Source organism: Lagopus muta, chromosome 4, assembly GCF_023343835.1.
Source record: "Lagopus muta isolate bLagMut1 chromosome 4, bLagMut1 primary, whole genome shotgun sequence".
NCBI lineage: Eukaryota > Metazoa > Chordata > Aves > Galliformes > Phasianidae > Lagopus > Lagopus muta.
The window spans coordinates 56,642,649-56,662,922 of NC_064436.1; the positions used below are offsets into that span (position 1 = coordinate 56,642,649).

At 38.9% G+C, this 20,274-nt stretch overlaps 1 protein-coding gene across 6 annotated transcripts in view; it reads left to right on the forward strand.

Moving 5' to 3' along the window:
• The first annotated feature begins 416 nt into the window (after window positions 1–416).
• Window positions 417–20,274, forward strand: part of TAPT1 (transmembrane anterior posterior transformation 1) — a 36,822-nt gene continuing 16,964 nt past the window's right edge. The window contains exons 1-5 of one of the 6 annotated variants that reach the window (XM_048943168.1): window positions 417–841; window positions 5,854–5,984; window positions 8,655–8,773; window positions 13,337–13,360; window positions 19,253–19,415. In XM_048943168.1, coding sequence (XP_048799125.1) covers window positions 5,958–5,984; window positions 8,655–8,773; window positions 13,337–13,360; window positions 19,253–19,415 — 333 coding nt within the window. In that variant the 5' untranslated portion in view covers window positions 417–841; window positions 5,854–5,957. Of the gene's footprint in view, window positions 842–1,084; window positions 1,327–5,187; window positions 5,376–5,853; window positions 5,985–8,654; window positions 8,774–12,586; window positions 12,654–13,336; window positions 13,361–19,252; window positions 19,416–20,274 lie in introns of those variants that run through there. The other 5 variants (XM_048943166.1, XM_048943170.1, XM_048943167.1 and 2 more) reach the window with 5 other exon arrangements.

Here is a 20,274-nt window from a genome sequence, read left to right on the forward strand (position 1 = left end):
CAGTGGAAATGGGTACTTCTAGACTATTCAAGGCCTGTCTGAGACAACCCTCTCTTCACTTAACTCAGATTTATAGGGGAAAACTATATGTGGTCTTCCAAAGCAAGAATAAAGCATTCTTTGTTTTTGCAGTATAAGTAGCTAAATATTAAGCTGAACAAATCTGGCCTCTGAAAGCATGATAAGAACAGGAGAAGTGAACGTGAAGGAGATCTTGTACTTGAATTTCAGGCCAGGTGTTTTGTCCCTGTGCTCATGTGAACTCTGCCTTCACACAAGTACTCTGTCATTCCCTTGAGCAGCTCTTTGTGTGCTTCTAAAAGCTGCAAACATTTTTGAGAATGGAACAATTGCTTTTCATAAATACGGCCAGCAACGGCACACTGCAACTAACTAAACACATTTCCAGCCTCAGCAAGACCGAGCTGCAAGACTTCAGGGGTGGCTGGGGTCAGGCTGGGGGTGCTGGCCTTAGTGGCCACCTGGAGCACTGGTGGCCTGCGGGTGTGCAGGTGGGTCATACAGCTTAGCTCCTGGGCCGTAGCAACGTTCAGCTGCACAGAGACAGCGGTGTGCCGACCTCAGATCTGTACCGCATGTCATTGAAATCCCGTTGGCATTACAGTTAATAATTCACCTCTCGCACTCCTGACCACAGCCTTATTTGCGTGGTGCGGTGCAGATTAACAGAGTGCGCTGTTTACACTTGCTTTGAACTCTAGCTCCAGACCCCGTGCGACCTTTACGCGCACGCTCCTCAGGCCAACAGCAGCGGACCCGCCAGCTCCATTCCCTCAGACAAACATCTTTATTTGCACGTCGCTATAGCTACAAAACCACGGTAAGCGCAAGGGCCCCGCGGGACGCAGGAAGACTCCGCGATGCGGCAGGCCGAGCGCCGGGCGGCCGGCACACAAGCGGTTAACGCCGCGCAAGATGGCGCCGCGCCGCCTTCTGCCCCTCCCCGTGCTCAGTGCTGGAGCGGCAGCCGGGCCGAGCCGCGCCGCCGTCGCGCGGTGATGAGTCACAGCCAGGGGCGCGGCGCGGCGCGCGGCTCGGGGGCGGCGGGCGCGGAGCGGGCGGCGAACATGGCCGGCGTTAGCGACGCCGCCGCGCCGGGCGGCGGCGCAGAAGGGCGGCGCGGCGGCGGCGGCCCGGAGCAGCTGCAGCAGGACGGCTGTCGCGGGGAACCGAAAAGTCTGTGGGGGAGCAGCGAGCTGTGGCCGCCTCCCACCGGCCCGGGGCAGCCGTCGCCGCAGCAGCGAACGGAGACGCTGGGGTTCTACGAGAGCGACCGGGGCAGGAAGAAGAAGCGGGGCCTCTCGGGTGAGGAGCGCGGCTGGGCGGGCGGAGGGACCCCGGGTTGAACCGACCCCTGCCGGGCGCGCTCCGGAGCGGGTGTCGGGCCGGGCCGTGCCTGCGGGACGAGCGGCTGCGAGCGGAGCGGCCTGGGCTGCCGGGTCGAGGCGGCGGCCGAGGAACTTGAACGAGGGGGAGACTTCAAAAAGTGCGCCGGGAACCGCGGCGGGACGGCTCTGCTCCCGACCCTGCGCACGGAGCTCCGCGCTCGGCGGGCTGAGTGTCCGCTTTTGGCGCGTTGGGAAGCGGACAGAGAGCGGTGAAGTGTGACACAGCGCGCTGGTAGCTGCGGGGCTGATTGTGAGCGGTGTGGGTATCTGCGGTGGTGCTCCCCTTTGAGGTTTAAAAGCAGGTGGTTAAAGCCGCTAGCTGCTAAAGAAGGGCTGTGGGAGGTGGGTGTTTGCACCTGTGCTCTGAGCTCCGCTGGGCGCTGTAACTTTCTGCCTCCTGTACCAGAGCCGCTCCGTGGCTGAGCGTTTGCACCATGAGTGTGACGCCTCCTGCCTCCTCTGCTGAAAGGAGCGGTGCTCCCAAAGCCGCTGTGGAGTTGTGTACAGTTTAGAACTCACTCGCTACGTGTAGCTTACCAACTAAGAATTTTATAAGGAAGAATAACAAAAGAAAGCGTGATGGGCTTTGCTATCATCTGTAGCTTTGTTGAAGTTCACAGGGCAGCATTTCAGGAGTCCACTGAGTCAACTTGGAAATGCAGTCCACAAACATTAAAAACCAACTGTGGTATGGTTAATTTAGTCTTGGCAAGTTCATCAAGAACTTTATTAGCGCTGTAGTTTCAGTTGTGCTTTGCTGAAAATGTGGAAGGGGCTCAAGTTTTCAGGCTGATTGCCGCAGTGTTGGCTTGAATGTGATGCTATGGGTTGTTCCTGACAGAAAAGGGAAAAAACAATTGAAACATTTACTAACAACAGAACACTTTCTCTCTAAGCTTGACGAGTGTTATGTCATTGATTTCCTAAGACTTGCAGCATCACTGATGGCATCGCTATTGTGGTGTTACTGAAACTGCTGCAGTTTCCATAGTTGTAAGGAATTGATAACAATGCTATGAATTGCTTTGTAATGGGACAAAAACAGTTGAATACACATCTCTGTGCCTGAAAGATAGCTGAATGGAGAATTTCTTAAAGCAAAGAAATCGGTATGGGGGAGAGGGGGGGAGCTGTCTTCCAGCAATTGATAGAAAATGGGGAAGAAAAAAAAAAAGTCAAAAGTCATCAATGCTCTCTCTTTCTTTGTGAAAACATTATAGAAAAATGAGTTTCCTGGTAGAGCAGCTGAAAATTGTAACTTGTCTTTGCTGGTAGCAATATGTCTCATAGTGTGTAGAAGCAGGGTGGTGAAACAGCACAAGTACTGTACAGAGAATTTGTCTGGAGTAGAAGAAAATAATTAATTTAACTATATATCATGCTGCTTTAATTTTGACTGGCATGCATGTTTATGGAAGAATTGTGTGTTTCAAAGTGAGTACCTGAAACTGTTATGCTTAGGATGAATGTTCTGATTGTTACTCAACAGAAAGTTTTTGAGCTACAGAGGATTTTGCATTTGCACAAGTTTTCCTGTCCGTTTCTGGTTAATGGTTATCCTTTGTGTTGCTATGCACTGAAGTATAACCTGGGTAAATCATTATCTTTGCACCTTGAGGAAGTAACTATGGGCTTTAATGTTTTGAAGATCCTTGTGCTTTCTGTCCTGAGGTGGGGTGGTGAATGAGGATAGTTCAAGCATTAAGACTGTGCTACCTATTAAACTTAAGCTGTGATCTGTAACTTCTTTTTCTTTAACAGAGAGGAAAAAATTAAGGAATTTGAAGGAGGAGTTGGAACATTTCATTCATTTTAAAAGAAATGGTGCTTTGGTAGCAGAATTAAGCCATTTTTTCAGGTGCTTAGTTGCTCTGGGCTGCTTTGGTATCTCATCCTGTTCACTTGCTTGCTGTGTGTTTCCTACAGGGTCAGCTGCTGATCCGTTTCACAGCTTTGTTGGCACAGAAGCAGGGCTGAAGCTGGGTGCTCAGGAAGGAGGTTGCCGTGACCGTAGCTCAGTGTGCCCCACTGCTGGAGGGGTTGTTTACCAGGCATAGTCTAGAACGCTTGTATTGATAACTGCAGGCACGAGAAGTTCCTGGGGTGCGGCCAGGTGGAGGAAGGCTAAAATCATTTGGTTTTCAACAATGGGGCTGTGAACCAGTTAATGTGAAGTGATGGGAAGTGGGAACTAATAGTTCCAGATACTCTATGATGGCTGCCTATGTGCAAATACTTTGTAGGAAGCTTCAGTTATTTGAGATGCATTATCTTTAAGTTACAGAAGGTTGGTTACCTGTGGCATGAGAAAATGTACCTTGGCACTTACCAGAGTAGTTAAGCTTAGGTAGGAATATACAAATTACATTTTGTGAACATTCTGGGTTTGTCTCCCAATTTTTGTTTAGAAGTTTCAAATGGTAATATTACAGGGGAGAGCTTGAGAGAACGAGTTTGCAAGAGATCTGAGCCTCCATTTAGTGGTTTGAACTTCTGCCGTTATTTTTCTGGAATGAACTTTGATTGAAACTTTAAATGTCAATATTAGTTTTCACTACTCATTAAACTGCATGGTGTTTGGTTATTTTAAAATAAACACCTTGAGGGCTACAGCGGCTATAGTCTACTAGAAGTGGATCAGTTATACACAAATTGTAAAGACCTGTTTAGATAGTGTTTTTGACAGGGGAAAGCAGTTAGGTTCACATAGATGAAAACAAATCCTGGTTGAAATGATCTCTAAAGAATATTCGTTTATGTTAAAATACCACTACAAGCTTCAGAATGTTTGTAATCCTCAGCAGTTCTAATCCCATGCAGATACATGCACTCACCACCCAAGGCAATGTAGGACACAAGCCAACCTGCATTTGCAGCTGCTCTTATTCCTCTCAAAACTCTTTGTAATTTTTTGGATAGTGTTTCATCCAGCTGATGGTTGTCATATTCAGTGAAATCCATTTGGGGAAGCTGCTGTCTGACAGTTTGGGGTGAACTGTTCACATGCACTATCTCTACTTGTATTCCCACCTCAGCAACTGTTCTCAAGGCTATTTTACTAAGGATGAAGGCAGCCTGATGCCTTCACCATCCTCCTGCAAGTGTGGGACACTGTACTGCGCAAGGCTTCCCCAGTTGTTACTGAAACTCACTGAGATCTGGATCTTCTACTAAAGAGCATGTTTTTGTCCCGTGGTGAATGCACTGTAGCTTCTTGCCTGTCTGTCTACATAGGTGATTTGTATCTTTTGCATGTTGTGTGATTGCTGGGAGCATCTATTTTTAAGCATCAGTAATAACCAGACATACTGAACTGTACTGAGTGTGCTGTCGCTTCTGAAGTGTTTCAGAGGGGAGGTGATGATCACAGACCTTGTCAGTGAGCACAGACTCACAAGCTCAACTTCCTTATGCTGATAGCTTCAGTTCTCATGTTTATGCTGTATATTTCCTTTGAAAAACTATTCTGCACAAAGGCTCTTCTAAGGCCACATGGCTTGACTGAAAACTTAAGTCAGACTTCAGCGTATCTATCCAGATCTGTTAAAGTGTCAAAGACCTGTACATCATAGAATCACGGAATAGTTTGGGTTGGAAGAGATCTTAAGGCCTGTCCTGTTCCACACCCTTGCCATGGGCAGGGCTGCCACCCAGCAGCTCGGGCTGCCCAGGGCCCCGTCCAACCTTCTACAGGAATAGGGCTCTCGCAGCTTCTCTGGGTGTCCTGCTTCAGTGGCCTCATTATCCTCTGAGTAAAGAATTTTTTCTAACATCTGACCTGAAATTCCCTTTCTTTTAGATTTAAATCTCTCCTGCTTGTCCTATCGCTATCTGCCTGTGTAAAAAGTTAATCTCTCTCCTGTTTATAAACTGCCTTCAAGTACTGGAAGGCTGCAGTGAGGTCTCCCCTTTTGGAGCCTTTTCTCTAGGCTGAACAAGCTCAACTCCCTCAACTTTTCTTCATAGGTGAGTTGCTCCAGCCCCCTGATCATCTTAGTGGCCTCATCCAGCAGTTCTGCATCTTTCTTGTGCTGGGGGCCCCAGGCCTGGGCGCAGTACTCCAGCTGGGGCCTCACAAGGGCAGTGTAGAGGGAGATTTAATAAATCTAGCAGGACTCTTAGAATGGTAAGGATTAGATCCATTAGCATTCAGCATAACTTTATTTTAGTCATCTTTTGGAGAAGTAGGATGTCTGATGAAAATGATTGGTTGGGAGAAGTAGTTTATTTTTCTTGTTGAGAGGTGATGGGGAGTGGGAAACAGAACTCAAATCCTGTATAGCTCCTTCCTTGCAAAGCCACTTGACCTTCTGGTTGCTACTAGCAGAAAAGTACTGTGTTAGATACAATGGAACTGAAACATATAGCAAGTAACAAAAACATAGCAGTTTTATCATTCTTAGTGCCTGAAGTGTTTTCTGCTTGTGTGTGTCTCTCAATGTAGATCTTTCATTGCTGAGATTCATCAGTGCTGAGCTAACCAGAGGTTACTTCCTTGAACACAATGAAGCAAAGTACACAGAGCGGAGGGAGAGAGTATACACATGCATGCGGATACCAAAAGAACTGGAAAAGGTGAAGTACTTTTAAATAGTTCTTTAAATTTAAAGATTAAATCTACTGCATTAAGTTATTAAAAGGAATGTTTATTTTTGAACATTTTTCACTTAAAAAAAAACAAAACCAAAAACAACAAAAAAAAAAAACAATATAAAAATCTGCGGTGATTAACTTTCTGTGTTTTTAATTGAGAGCAACTCATTGCTGTTAACAGAAATGGACATAACTAGCATTCAAGTCCAGATGATGGTATTTGGGTTAATTCAAATACAAAGATGTCACTTCAAGGAATGGTCAATCAAATTAAAAAATTTACTGTAAAATGTAATTATTCACTAAAATACAACACAATTGTTTTAGCTAATTTTTCAGTCTGAAGATACGGTGATGGTTGAGTTTGTCTAAGGTTTTTGACTTTCACAGCCATCTGTTTTGCTTCTGGCCACTCTTTACCTCACCCTCCTTTCCTTCCCGTTTTCCAAGTGCTGTAGTCATTCCCATAGATGCCTTCCTGCCACTCTTCTGTATGCCTAAATGTAATTCTGACCCTGCAGAAGTTCAGTATTCTGATGTAGAAGAGAATTTCGTTCTCACCCATTTTGAAACCCTCTAGGAGAGGATGTCAGATTTGAGAGACAGCCAGAATATGCTCAGTGTAAGCAACATTGGTAATAAAGTCATCTAGGCTGCATTATAACTGTATTGTACTCCATTATTAACTGTATTACTGAAGAGTAATGCTGTTAAATTTCTCAAAATCTCTAGGTACAAAGTTGTACGGTAAACCTAATCTAATTAACAGTAAGCTATATTGAAGTAGGAGACCGGCACCATGACTCTTCCCACCTCCCTCCCTCATCTTAAATACACAATTTATTTTTCATGAACTTTGATGGCTGTTGAACCATTCTGAGATTTAAATTAGCTCGTAATCTGGCAGTGAATGCTTCATGTTTCTTGCTAAGATAGCATGTGATGAACTGCTTAGCCTTTGTTCTCACTAATTCAGCGCCCATGTGGAGATGGGAGGGTAGCTGAGTAGAATAGCTTTAAGTAGGAGTAGAAAGTTCACAGAGCAGCGGAGGAAAAGTCTGGCTCCTGTTGTCCATGCCTTGCATGGCCCTCAAGTATCATTACATTTATCCTTCGTCTGTGATGAGACCTGGTTTTACAGAATTAAATCCATCTCCACTGTAATTATGGAGGCTATTATGTGCAGTCCCTAAGCCACAGAAATTATTCTGAAGGATCATCACCATATGTTTCCAATAAATTTTTTTAACTTGTAAGAACAAACAAAGACCAGCAGTCTTGTATAAATAAGGTTGATGTTCTAAGTAGTGAAATTCATGAGATCTTTGCACGGTAAATTAGACTTTATTGTCTGTTTTGAATGTCAATGGAAGAGTATGAAACTGAGCAGTAAGCAGATAGATTTAAAAAGTGATGGATGTCTTTTTACAGCGAGAGATTATGAAATAAATTTGTTCTTTGCTTGGGCTTAATCCAAGTTAGCTCACATTCTAGCTTTAACAAATTGAATAATACCGAAAAAAAAAGAAAATGTATGCTGGCAAGTACCTGGAAAGCAAATTAAATGGTGTGTAGACCAGCTATTGTACGAATCACTCAACTGATGTGAAAGTCTGCTTAATTCAGAGGAAGTGTGTGAGACAGTAGGAAAGGAATGGAGGAATTATCTTAATGACTTGTATTGTTTACTACCTGGCAATGTAATTGCAGAGTAGTAATGTAAATCATAATCAGCTAGAATGAGAATAAACTGGAATAAAATGTATCCTCTGATATTAGGTGAATACTTGATATTCGTTAAAGTGATTTTATTAGATATGCTTTTTTTTTTTTTTTTTTTTTTTTTTTTTTTTTTTTAACATATACTTCTAATGCCATCACACTAGGACTTAATATTTAGGTAGAATTGGGGTGCTCAGAGTCCCATTCAGGAGAATCTTAGATTCACGAAGTGGAGGGGAAAAAAAAAAAAAAGAGGAAGGAACATCCAGGGAGAATCAGTTATATAACAGCTTTTTAATTACAGAATTTAGGTCTAGTTTAATTATCACAGAGTAGGTTGACCTATGCCCACAATTAAATGGCTTTAACTGCTTTGATAAACTGAGGAAGCATTTTAACTGAGGGCAAGTATGTAAATTTACCTCTTCATATTTCATATTCCTCTTCATATGAAAGAAGGATGCGTAGTCCCCAAAGGGAAGTATCATAGCTGTAATTAGGTGTGTAATAGAAAACCAGCAAGGTAAAATCTGCTTTTTGTAGAAGGAGGAAAGGACATATTAAAAGACATACACATGGCAAATGGTTTTACACATGTATACAGCTTTAGAGGTTTGTTGGTTGTTTTTGTTTTGTTTTTTTTTTCCCTGAGGTTAAAACATTAACTTCTGTAAACTTTGAAGGAAGTCACTGTTGGAAAACAAGCTGCAGTAACATCTAAATGCAATTAGTGAATTGTGGTTATCTGTATAGGACTTTGTTTGGGCCTTGTGGAGCACAATTTTTGATGAAAGTCTTCCGAGCATATGTAGTGTTGTGCTTATTTGGTTAATTGAAGTAATATGTATTTTTCATACACAATATAATTCTGTATAAACTTTTTGTAACTCTGTATAACCTACTAACATCTGTTTTATTTTTATAATTTAGTTGATGTTTTTTGGAATCTTTTTGTGCCTGGATGCTTTTCTGTATATATTCACCCTGCTTCCTTTGAGAGTTTTTCTGGCAATGTTCCGATTCATCACTTTGCCTTGCTATGGATTACGGTAAGTTGTTTCAAGAGAAAGATGTTGATACACGTAAATAATGTTTTTGTTTATCTGAGTGGTTAACTTTATGTGCCTTTCAGTGCTGTTTAAAGTACTAATGATTTCTTCCACTCTGAAGTAAATTAACAGTGCACGAGAAGTACTTCTAAGCTTTGCCAACAGTCACCAATTCTCATTGTTTCCTTCAGATGGTTTAATAACAATGTCTCTTAAACAAATTTAGGTTAATAAAGAACATACCCCTTGTAGTTTTGTTCTTCTAATAACTGTTTGAACAGTATTTTAGCTATTGTTTGACGTTGGAGTTAATGACTTGACCATTGTCTTTGACAGACTGATATTGAAAGAAAAGTTTTGATTTTTACGAGAGTTTTCCTTCTTTCTGCGGTAACCTTTTCCCAAGGGGTCCATGTATAAAATAGCTTTCTTTTTTTCCTTAAGAATCTTGGAGAGCAAGTGGGATGGGACTAGCTAGATAGAATATGTTAAACTTTAGGAGTTTTGACCTCTTGTGTTTTTTTGTTTTTTGTTTTTTTGCTTAGGTCAATGGTAAGGAAGTTGCTAATTTGTAGAATTTCTGTTTTACGTTCTTGGAACAGAAATAATAATGTACAAAAAAATGGGGCAGAATTAATTTCCATGGTAAAAGTTGGTACTTTAAAGTATACTTTGTGGCAAAAATCTTGAAGTGAAGGAGTTTTTATATTGATGTTATGATTTTTCCTTGAATAAATCAGGGCTTCATAGTTTTCATTGTGGATTCCCCCATGCTATAATTTGATTTATGGCTGCCAGCTCTTTATTTTGATCAACTTGATTCCATTTCCGTTATTGATAGTCCTTCATGTGTGAAGTGCTTTCAGATGCACAGTTTAGAATGTATCTTCTGATTAGAAAGAAATTGCTTCTTATTGCATTAAAAAATACTAGTTTTTTTGTTCTGAGTTGAAATGTTCTGCTTAAAACAGACACTAGGTGGCAGTCCCTGATATCGTGTTCTGCTGTTAATATTGAGCTGAATCTTATATTAAAATTGTCAAGATTTTCCTAGCTGTGTAAAGAACCATCTGGCTGCTGTTCAGTTTCAAATCAAATTATGTGCCTACTTGTGTATTTCTGTATGCTATTGCCAAAATACTAAAATTCTGGTAAATGTAATGGATTTTAACATACTATTTGTGTTTTTTTTCTTATTACTTTTTAAAACTTAATAGTTCTCATTTATAAATTTAGTTTGCTTTTGACAAATGAATTTTCTGCTTTTCTGAAATGCTAATTAAAAAATTGAAAGACCATTTGCTGGCTTGGACAGTAAGTCAGTGTCCTGACAAAGCAATGATCAGAAGACCACAGACCTACAATGTTAAAATTTAGTTTGCTTGCCTAACTATATTCTTAGTGCGAATGGCAGGATAGGGTACAGTTTGATCAGTTCAACTTGAATGTGTTAACTTTAAAACATGTGTCAGGTAAGATTCAGTGAGACTGAATGAAGGTTTGATTATGGTAGGAATTCCTGAAAAATTTTCTTTTGTGTCAGTTTCTTCAAATGTTTATGGAATTTCTTTCTTTAGAATCTCTTTTGTCTAAGTCATTAATATATTAAAAATGTTTTTTATTGAATAGTTCACGCTTGACTTAAAGTATGTATTGGAACCTTCAGATACTGGAATGATTAATTTCCAAATACTCAGAGTGTGCACTTTGTTTTTTGTTTTTTTTTCTTTCTACTCATTCTGATTTGATTTTGTTAATGTTAAAACTAAGATTATATCTTTTGCTTTTCTAGCTCAGGAATTTTTTGCGTGTGTAAATTGAGTTCAGTAGGAAGAATGCACCTATAATTACAAAAGGTACTTGAAGCAGGTGGCTGGTTATCTTCTAACATGTTCATCCTCACAAATGTGTGTGATTAGTTGTTTTTGAACCTGCCACATCATATTCCATTCTGTGTAGTAAATAAAAGTGCTCCTCCCTTCATCTTGACTATTTTCTCAACATCGTAGTGAAGTGACTGAGCAGTGAGTGTTGTCAGCCTTCCTCTTTACTCTTCAACTTTTCTGTTTCCTCATAACAGTGTAGATGAAGATTATATTACCCTTCACTTCTTTACAACAATGAAAATACATTCAAGTTAAGGTGTGTTAATTCCTGTCTATAGAGTTGTCTACAGAACTGAAGTGTAGGGGGAGTGTTCTATAGCTTCCTATGCATTTTAATCTTCTATCAAAGAAAGCTGAGAGAACAGAGTAAATGAATCTTGTAGTATCTCCTTTTTTTTGCCTGGACCCTGCAAGTTGGTTCCATTTGACTGCTAAATCATCCCTTGGTCTTTCGAGTAGATTTAGTTTCATGTATTTTCAGAGCTATAGTGCTGCTAGCATAGCTGTTTTAAAGACTCAAAAAAATCTGAAGAATTCAATGACAAGAATCCAAGATTCTGTCATAAATTTAGCTATAAGCTGCTGGTTAAATCATTGTAGTCGAACTGGCAGTGGCTAAGTCATCAGATTGAGGTGGTTTTGGTAGGTGAAACTTCATTTCTCTTAAGCTCCCTAAATGATGGCGTGATCTTTAAAAAATTAACATCTAACAAAAAATAAATTGCAAGAGCAGTATTTTTAAACTACAAAATAAAAGCTCTTGATACTTTCTTCCAAGTAGTGGAAAATTTCTCAAACTATGCTTTTTGAATCTTAAAAGCTAATTTCATTTGATTGAAGTACTTTCTGGAAACTTAGAAGTATGTACTTTGTTGGAACAACGGATTAAGACAGAGTGGACTGGTGTTCTTTTCAGATTCAGTCCTCAGTAGGCTTCTAAAATCACTGTACCTGTGGTTGAAAGGTGTGGTTTCTTCTTACAATTCAGACTTTATAATACCTCACACCTAGATATTCTGAGCAGATTGATGTCTTTGCTCATTTTGAAGCACCTCAGTAGAGCTTACTTCTCTGTTGTTTTTCTTTTTAAACACGTTGCATGCCAGAAAAACCTTCTTTGGGAAGATGGGAACACTCTTCTGTGCTGTATGAAAAATACTCTGATAGGAAGGCCAAGTTTAGTAAAAACTGATAAAACTCCTGATAAGTTACATAAAGATGCTTTTACATCTTACCCATAAAATAAGTAAAGGCTTTTGCTAAAAAGGTGAGATTTACTGGAATTTCTGGCTTTCTGAAGAAAATACAGAAGTTACATATGATTCTTCTTACACGAAGAATGATTGGGAAGATCTTTACTTGTCTTCCATATTGAAGTGGAGTTGTAGGTCGTAAATACACATTGTTTTCTTTTACTGTTCTCCCTTCTCCCAGAAATAATTGAATTTAGATTCAGTTGGCAATCATGTTGTTAGTTATACTGCACGTACCTCTTCATTTCCCACTGTGCTCCTGTGAAACCACAGATGTACGCTTTTCAGTAGGAAATAAATGAAAGCAGCATTACTTCCAGAAAGAAATTGCAGGAAGAAAACATCTTAGGAAAACAAAAACCACACTGGTATTCTCATTATAGAAATAGTTCATAAAGAAATGTAACCTGTGTTACACAGTCCCAAGCCTAAGGTTTTTTTTAAGGGCTAGATTTAGCTGTTAAATACCTAAAATTCCTACTGTCTGCTTAAGCTCATGTTGAAGTAACGCACCTCTCCACCAATATCTGTGACTTTTTACCAACCAAAATGGGCTGGTGCAGTCAGTATTTTCTGTAGAAATCTATCAGATCAAATACTCCTTTCTCCTTTCCATAACAGTGCATAGTGTAGCAACATTACAACCTTCTCTTTCTTTCTTTCTTGTAAATCAGACCGAAGGAAAGAGCACTTTCACTTCCTTTATAGGATGGAATGTGATGTCACAGGGATTCCTCCTTGGTGAGTAAATTCTGATTTTCTTTTTCCTTTTATGCTGTCGGCCAATTCACACATCAGCATGTAATCAGTAAAAATACTGGTTACAAATGGATAGGGTAGCTAAGTTAACTAGCATACTTCAAAGGAGGCACCAACAGTTGTTATTCAGTACTCGGTAAATGAAATTGATTTGGTGCTATTTGTGGTATTATATTTTTGTGTACAGCTTCACTACTGTGTGGAAATTGGCTGTAATCACAATCGGTCTAACGCTCTGTTTATACAGAGTGCCTGTGTTCCAGTTCAGCCCAATTTAAAATAGCCCCTGCTGTACTTCATTTACAGTGCCTTAAGCTTTTTATGTTTATTCGAAGTAACAGCTCAGTCATGCTTTTAGCTGTATTTTACCTGAGTTTCAAGCGGTTGAGTTGATTTGGGTTTTATTTTTTGTTTTTTTTTTTTTTTTAATTGCACTTCAGAGATTTTGGAGAGGGTTCTGAAAGTTTCTTGCCAGCTATCTTAGTAGTATTAGACTTCAAATTAATTGCCTGTTGACTAAAATACAGTGCTTTATTTTATGTTCTTATACCGACTTCACTTACAGTTTCATTTTTAATAACAGAATCAAAGCTTAATGAAAGCTAATTTTAGTTGTCACTTATATGAAACCTCTGTGTTTTTTTTTTTAATTTGTTTTGAGGCAGCTCTCATCGGGGCCTAACAGAAAGGTTGGTTTTGTTTCATTCTTAGCATGGTTTTGTGCTGTGTTGTGTGCATGTAGAGGCTTTCTGTTGTTTGAGAGATGAAATATCATTTAGTCTTGGCCAACTCAGCACTCTGTATATTCAAATCTTCAACTGGAACATAGTTTTTTGTCAGCCCTGAGTCTGTATATCTCAACAGTCTTATGACAGTGAAGTCCTGCATACTGCAAACTGCATCTTTTTTTTTTTTTTTTAATCTTCAAACTAAGTATTAGAATTGATCAGCTTAGTTGTTGCTTTTTTTCTGACACCAAGCTTAATTCCAAACTTAAGCACAGTTGTAGGAAAATATTTGCAATATTTCACTTTGCTCATTTTGCAAATTTTTTGGGGTGTGCAAGTATATCCTTCAGGCAGACGTACTTGGGTTTTCTTTCCCCTGGCGTCTTCACTGCTTCATGTCAATCAGTTCAATTCTTGTCAACTTCCAATATCACCATTCATCCTTAAACAATACACTGAAGAATTAAGACTTTGGTGTCTAAATATGTGTACTAATACATACCTCAATGGTTGTCTGAGTTTGAAAAATGAAGTTATTATTGAATAAAAGATAAAGTTAGAAAAGATTTGCTCTAAAATACTCATTTAAGCTTGTAACCACAGTGCTGAAACAGTGTTTCATTAGGCAAACAAGCCAATTCAAGTGACAGGTTTTTTAAGTTGTGTGAAATAGAATAATGTGTCTAGGAATAAATATTATTGTAGTGTTATTAATATATTCATATGCAGGTGATTACATTCATGATTTTTTTTTTTTAAGAACCTGTAAGATGTAATAATCCATCTAAAGCATTGTTGCAGCTGTCGTGTAGTCACATGTTTACATTCCTGTATTTGTGACATCAGTTTTGGCAATTGTATCCAATTAAGGTGTAGTTGTTTAGGGCATCACAAATTACGTTGGTGATGCTTTAGTAAAGGAACCAATTAAAAATGTAGTCATTCTGTTGGACATCTTCACACTGTAAAGTTGAATGGGATAAACTTACTGATTTTTAAAAAAACAAGTCTTTAAAAGGTGACTAGTGAAACATATGCACTTGTGCTGGTGAAGGATGGGGGGTACCAGTGGTCATGAAATGCAAAAGTAAATAAGTGATAGGATATAATAATATACAATTCTGCAGTGTTACGTTTGAAATAATGTCTGCAGAGTGCTTGTGCATCGCATGCTGAAATAATCAATCACATAGACAAGTATACTTGTCTACAGATTACTCTGTAGACATAGGGTTGACATCATAGTGAGAAAGTTCACTTTGTGTTGTCAGTTGTTGAGAGCAGTTGTTGAAGATGCTACGGACAACTGTAACAAGATTCTCAGTCAGTGTTTTCTATATAGTAAGAAAAACTTCCTGATTTTCCTAGGGTATACATCTATGTTCCAAATGGTTTAACCACTTTAAATAGGGTACAAATGCACTGAAAGCCTGAAGGTATTTCACTTATTTAATAACCTGAAAGAAAAATACTGTGAAATCCAAATTAGAGGTTGTGGATGCCCCATACCTGGAGGTGTTCAAGGCCAGAGCCTGGGCAGCCTGGTCTAGTTTTAAATGTGGAAGTTGGCAGCCCTGCCTGCAGCAGGAGGGTTGGATCTTGATGATCCTTGAGGTCCATTCCAACCCAAGCCGTTCTGTGGTCAGTTGAAACAGGCACAGCCACTACATTACCACTGCATATGGGTAACTTCTCTCCATAACAAATAATCATTTTGATGCTATGATTGAACCTTATCTTTTTCCAACCAGTAGATGGAGACAACTGGTGTATAGTATCAGATAGGCAGACCTTGAAAAAGGCAGTCAGTTTGATTTTCACTGGTCTGAGTGAATTGTGTCACAACAGACTTCCACACCACACTTTTCTTCACTGCGCTTTACGTATATCAGGAAATAGACTTGACCTTTTGGATTTTCTAACAAGTGGAACAAATGTAAATTTCTGTTTCTAAACTGTACAGGGGAAAAAAAAAAAAAAAAAAAAAAAAAAAACCAAAAACAACAAACCTGTGTAGCAACGAAATTTAGTTGTATTCTAATTTGATTTTAGTTTTTCCTATGGAATGACAAAGTAACCTGTCCTGAGTATTTGTAAAGGAAGCTGCTTTATCGTGGTTTCACTTCTAGTTGTCTCAGATACAGTGTGTTCAATGGTCTGAAACAGAGCCTGCTATGGTGAAGGAGAGGCAGGGAACGTTTGCATGCCACATCCTTATATTAAAGTTAGTAACAGGAGTGTATATCCCAAAAGTGTGCATTAGTGCAGTTATATTATTTGGAAACCTAAGTGTTGTTTCAGCTGAGATTTTTTTTTTTGGTCATTTACTGGGCGTAATAGTAACAGTAGCTGATAGGCTGAGGAATTTGAACACATTAAGTACTTGCTGTGGAATGGTAAGTGCCTGTGTGTGTCTTTCTGTGTAGTCTTGGTTTGTGGGAGAAAGTTTATCTGCAGGTTTCTTTGTGAAGGAATGCTTGGATTTTCAGCTGGAATTCATGGAGTTTGAAGGATCACCTCATGTTCAAACAATTCCATGTATCCAGTTTTGCTAGTGAAACAATGTAAAATTTTGTGTTACGGCTAATGGAAAGAATGGATAAGCTTTACTCTTTTTTATAAAGGGACTTTGATATCTGAAGATGTTTAAATTAAAAATGTGATGATTCCTCAGTCTGGTCTGTACTGCTAAACACGAGAACTTGAGGTTTAGCCTAATGAAGCTGTGAAATTGAAGAGCATGAGTTACAGCAAAAAGTATTAGAAGTAATAATGGGATAATAGTAGGAAATAAATGAATGAGAGGACAGATGTATCTTATCGAGGCACTTTTGAAGGACAGTCCTAATGCACTGAAACTGTGTTTACTGGTTTATAAGGTGTGAAATATTTACCTCTGTAATTAGCCGAATTATAAAGCAGCTCTCACATGACGTTGTTTCTGGAATCAAATAAGATGAACTACATCTCAGACAAACAGACTCTCATGATATTATCTTTGAAGGGCTAAGTTGACTGAAGCAGGGGCTGTGTTTATTTAATTCCCTTCTGGGATACTGATTTCTGTGGAACGATTCTGTTGTTGGCTGTTCAGTAACCAGAATGATTGAATATGAAATGGGATCGTTGTCATGCTCTTCTTTATCCATTGTTCTCCTCTTCTCATTCATGAGAAAAAACACCCATAACAAATTTTCATGCAAAATCTTTCCATCTGTATTGTGTTACCATCACACACAGCTGTAAAAATGTAAATGCTCGAAATGAGTTAGGCAGTTAAGCTGTTCAGTGTTTTCTAGAGTTCCTTACTCCCACAGCATTGCCTAGCTCTTACCTCTTTGTTATCTACTTTGACTTGAGAATTTGAAAGCGTCAAGGACTGTTGTGTACACCTTGTTCATTTTTTGACGTTTATGACTTACAGTTTGTATTGCTTAGTGTTCGAGATGGCTCCAAAAGTATTTTCCAGTATTGGTACTGAGTGTGAACAGCGTTAATGAGTTATTGGAGACACTACATATAGACATATATGGAAGGAAAAAAAATGCAGAAAATGCTGTATGTAATGGTTGACCTAAGACTTTTTAACAGTAGATTTGAAATCACATCAACCTGTGTGTGTTGCATTTAACATAAAGGATAGGAATGATTTGCAGTGAGTACAGATGGAACCAATCTGAACTTGATCGTATACTGAAACCGTAAGGTTCATTTCTCCCTGAATACTGACTACATCATTTCATAATTGCAGGCTTTGCATTATTTCTGTATATGTGCCAAAAAGGTGTCAAATCTATTATATTTAATCCATTTACTTGATTTCCCTGTCTCTGTAGGAAATAATTACTCCCATTCTGTATTATGTTCAGAGCACACATGAAGATCCTTTTGTAAATGTCATTAGCCAGACCGGAAATTCTGCTGCTGTAGAAGTGCCTTTGTAGATTTGTACAATAGTCATGGTTAATCTCTCTCAATTAGAAACATGTTAGCTGTAGGCTCTAGGTTGCTTGCCCAGACAATATAAAGGGGTCTTTTCAGTGCATAATGAAAGAACGTTGGAACAGATTTTAAATGCTGGGACTTTCCTACGCTATTTGCTTTCTGGACAGTAGTTTTCTGTAGTCAGCCTGTGCAGTAGTTTCTTGTACTGAACTGGGTTAGAAATGCTGAGAGGCTCTTCTGTCATCAAGCTGATTAAGTTGAAATTCTGCAGATATTTTTGTGTGTTTCTCTAAATATCTGCTTTGAAAAAGCAGTGTTAGTGCTGCTTCTCTTGAATGAGAAGTACAGGTTATTACACAACTTCAAACAGAAGATGGAGTATGTTTTATGTTAAAACTTCAGAACTGTTGATGGATTGTTACTGGAATGGTTTTTAGGTACTTGCCTATTACAGCAAGTGAGAAACTAAGTCTAAGTTACAGTGAAGTCTGAAAAGTGAAATTCTATGACAATGTTATTTGAATGCACTCTGTCCTAAAAAGCTTACTTGCTGCAAATCACAGCAGTCAAGTGTAGTTCATTTGACCCTTTGGGCAGCTTTTTTCTAAAATGGTGGTGGTATATATTCAAGTGTACCATACACAGCATATTTTCAAAATGTCTTCATCTTTAGAGTTCAAGTTGTGTGCAGTTTTGGCTGCACTTTCGTAAAGTATTATTCTCTTGGTTTAATTTTGAGAAGGATATCACTTGGAGAAGTGTAATTGTACTCTTGATTACGTTTGTAGTTTGTCTTCCCCGTGATGGTAGCTGTATGTATTTGCATCAGTTTCTCATGAGATTGCTTTGATGGTTGGAATTCATACGTAACTGTTTGGATCTTTTTTGAAAGCAGCATTATATTTGTTAATGTATTCGAACTGTTTAGAAAAAAGTGACAGAGCATTATCTGATCTGAGATAAGCTGAGGGCTGAAAAATGCAGAAAAGGAAAATTTGTAGCTCAAGGCCAACTGGTTCCAACTTCTATGAAATGTGAACTTCAGTGAGTTTGTGTATCTAAAAATACATGCATTTAACAAATTAAGTCTCTTTTGGTACATGATTGTCACTCTTCTGATTTAATTTGAAGATTTTTCTAAAACACGTTACATCCCGTTAGTACTAAGCAAAGTACTAAGCAAAGCAAGTAGACAAGTAAATACCACCTTGCAATTTCATTATGCAAATGGCTGGCATTGTGGCACTTGAGGTAGATACCTGTTCTTACTGCAGTTCTAACTTACAGCATGAAATTGTATAGTGATTCATTTAGGTTTCTGGATTGCCTGTGGGAATGTAGGTGGTAAACTTGTAAATTCGGTAAGGATTCACCTCGAGCTATGATGGAAAATTGTTTGGTGTCTGCTGCAGACCTTATGTCTAAAAGAAGGAATGGAATTGCAGATAAAAACTGTTCTTCAGCATCTGTTTACTATGTTGAAGTTGAAGATACCTACTTGATTTATTTTTCTTTGAGTTACGGCAAATATAATTTGTATAACTGAGGAAGTCAAAATGATAAGTACAATAAGTACAACAAATATCAAGTACAATTGGCTGAAAGCAGACCAGTGAATTAAAGCCAAAGGTCATTCAGGCAGAAAGTAATTAACATGTCGGGACTCTTGGCCGAGGATGATAATATTCTGAGTAAATGGACGTGACAGATTAAGCGGTCCTGTTCAGGAGTATGATGCATAAGTGTTTATCATGATGATGGTGTTCTGTATGCGTTGGGAGTGGAATAGACTACATTGAGATGCATCCTTACTAAATGGCTTTGGTAGATTCATACTGACTTGCTATCATTTGTATATTATGGGTGTATATGTGACCCTTAGTGAAACTTCTTGCCTTTGTATTTCAGCGATAGACGTTTGCTGCAACCTGCTCAGGTGTGCGACATTCTCAAAGGAGTGATATTGGTCATCTGCTACTTCATGATGCACTATGTTGACTACTCTATGATGTATCATCTTATAAGGGGGCAGTCTGTCATAAAGCTCTACATCATCTATAACATGCTTGAGGTAAGAATTTGAGCATCAGAATATCAAGCATGTTTTCAGAATGCGTAAAAAAATACTGGTGTTATGATATTTGTATGTAGAGTATGGCACGTTTCATCCTCCCAAATGCACAAATGCTTCTTATATACAACCTAAATGTGGTGGAACAGAATAGTTCATGGAAAAATAAATTTTCTAGATGAAGTTTCATATTACCTAGATCCTGGAGCTTATGGAGATGTTTAGTTAAATGAGAATTGAGAACTCTGGTAGAAGGACAGAAAATCAAAAAGCAGAATGTACAACATTTTGAGCTTGTTGATAGAATTAAAGGCATGATTTGAATTAGTGGTAAGATTGTGAGAGAGAAGAGAGAAGGAAGATGTAGGAAAACAGAAAGTCTGTTTTTTATTTCTTGATTATAGAAGTATAGTTTTCATTATATGCAGTAACACATGCTGCTGCTTAACCTATCTCAGTACTGACTGACAGACAAAAATTGGAGGATGCATGGGTAAGTTGAATGAATCTAGAGAAACAAAAAAAAAAAAATTCTGGTTTGGGACAATAAAATGAGGCATAAAGAGAAACCCTGAGGGGGAAAAAAGAATCTGTTCTGATGCTAATGTAAAGCATGAGATTTTAATTGCGATTCGGTGATCAGTGATTCACCAAGTAAACAGTGCCTTTATAGCTGAAATCTTATCTCCAATCTGCAAACATAGGGCATGCTAGAGCCCTATATAGTGATATAACCTCTTACGAGGATTGTTCAGCTTTGTACATGAGGTGCTTTACAAAGGTTCTGGGATCTCTGAATAGCATATTAATCTTTTTTTGAATATCTCTTGTACCTTGGCTTAGTTGGGACTATGTGCAA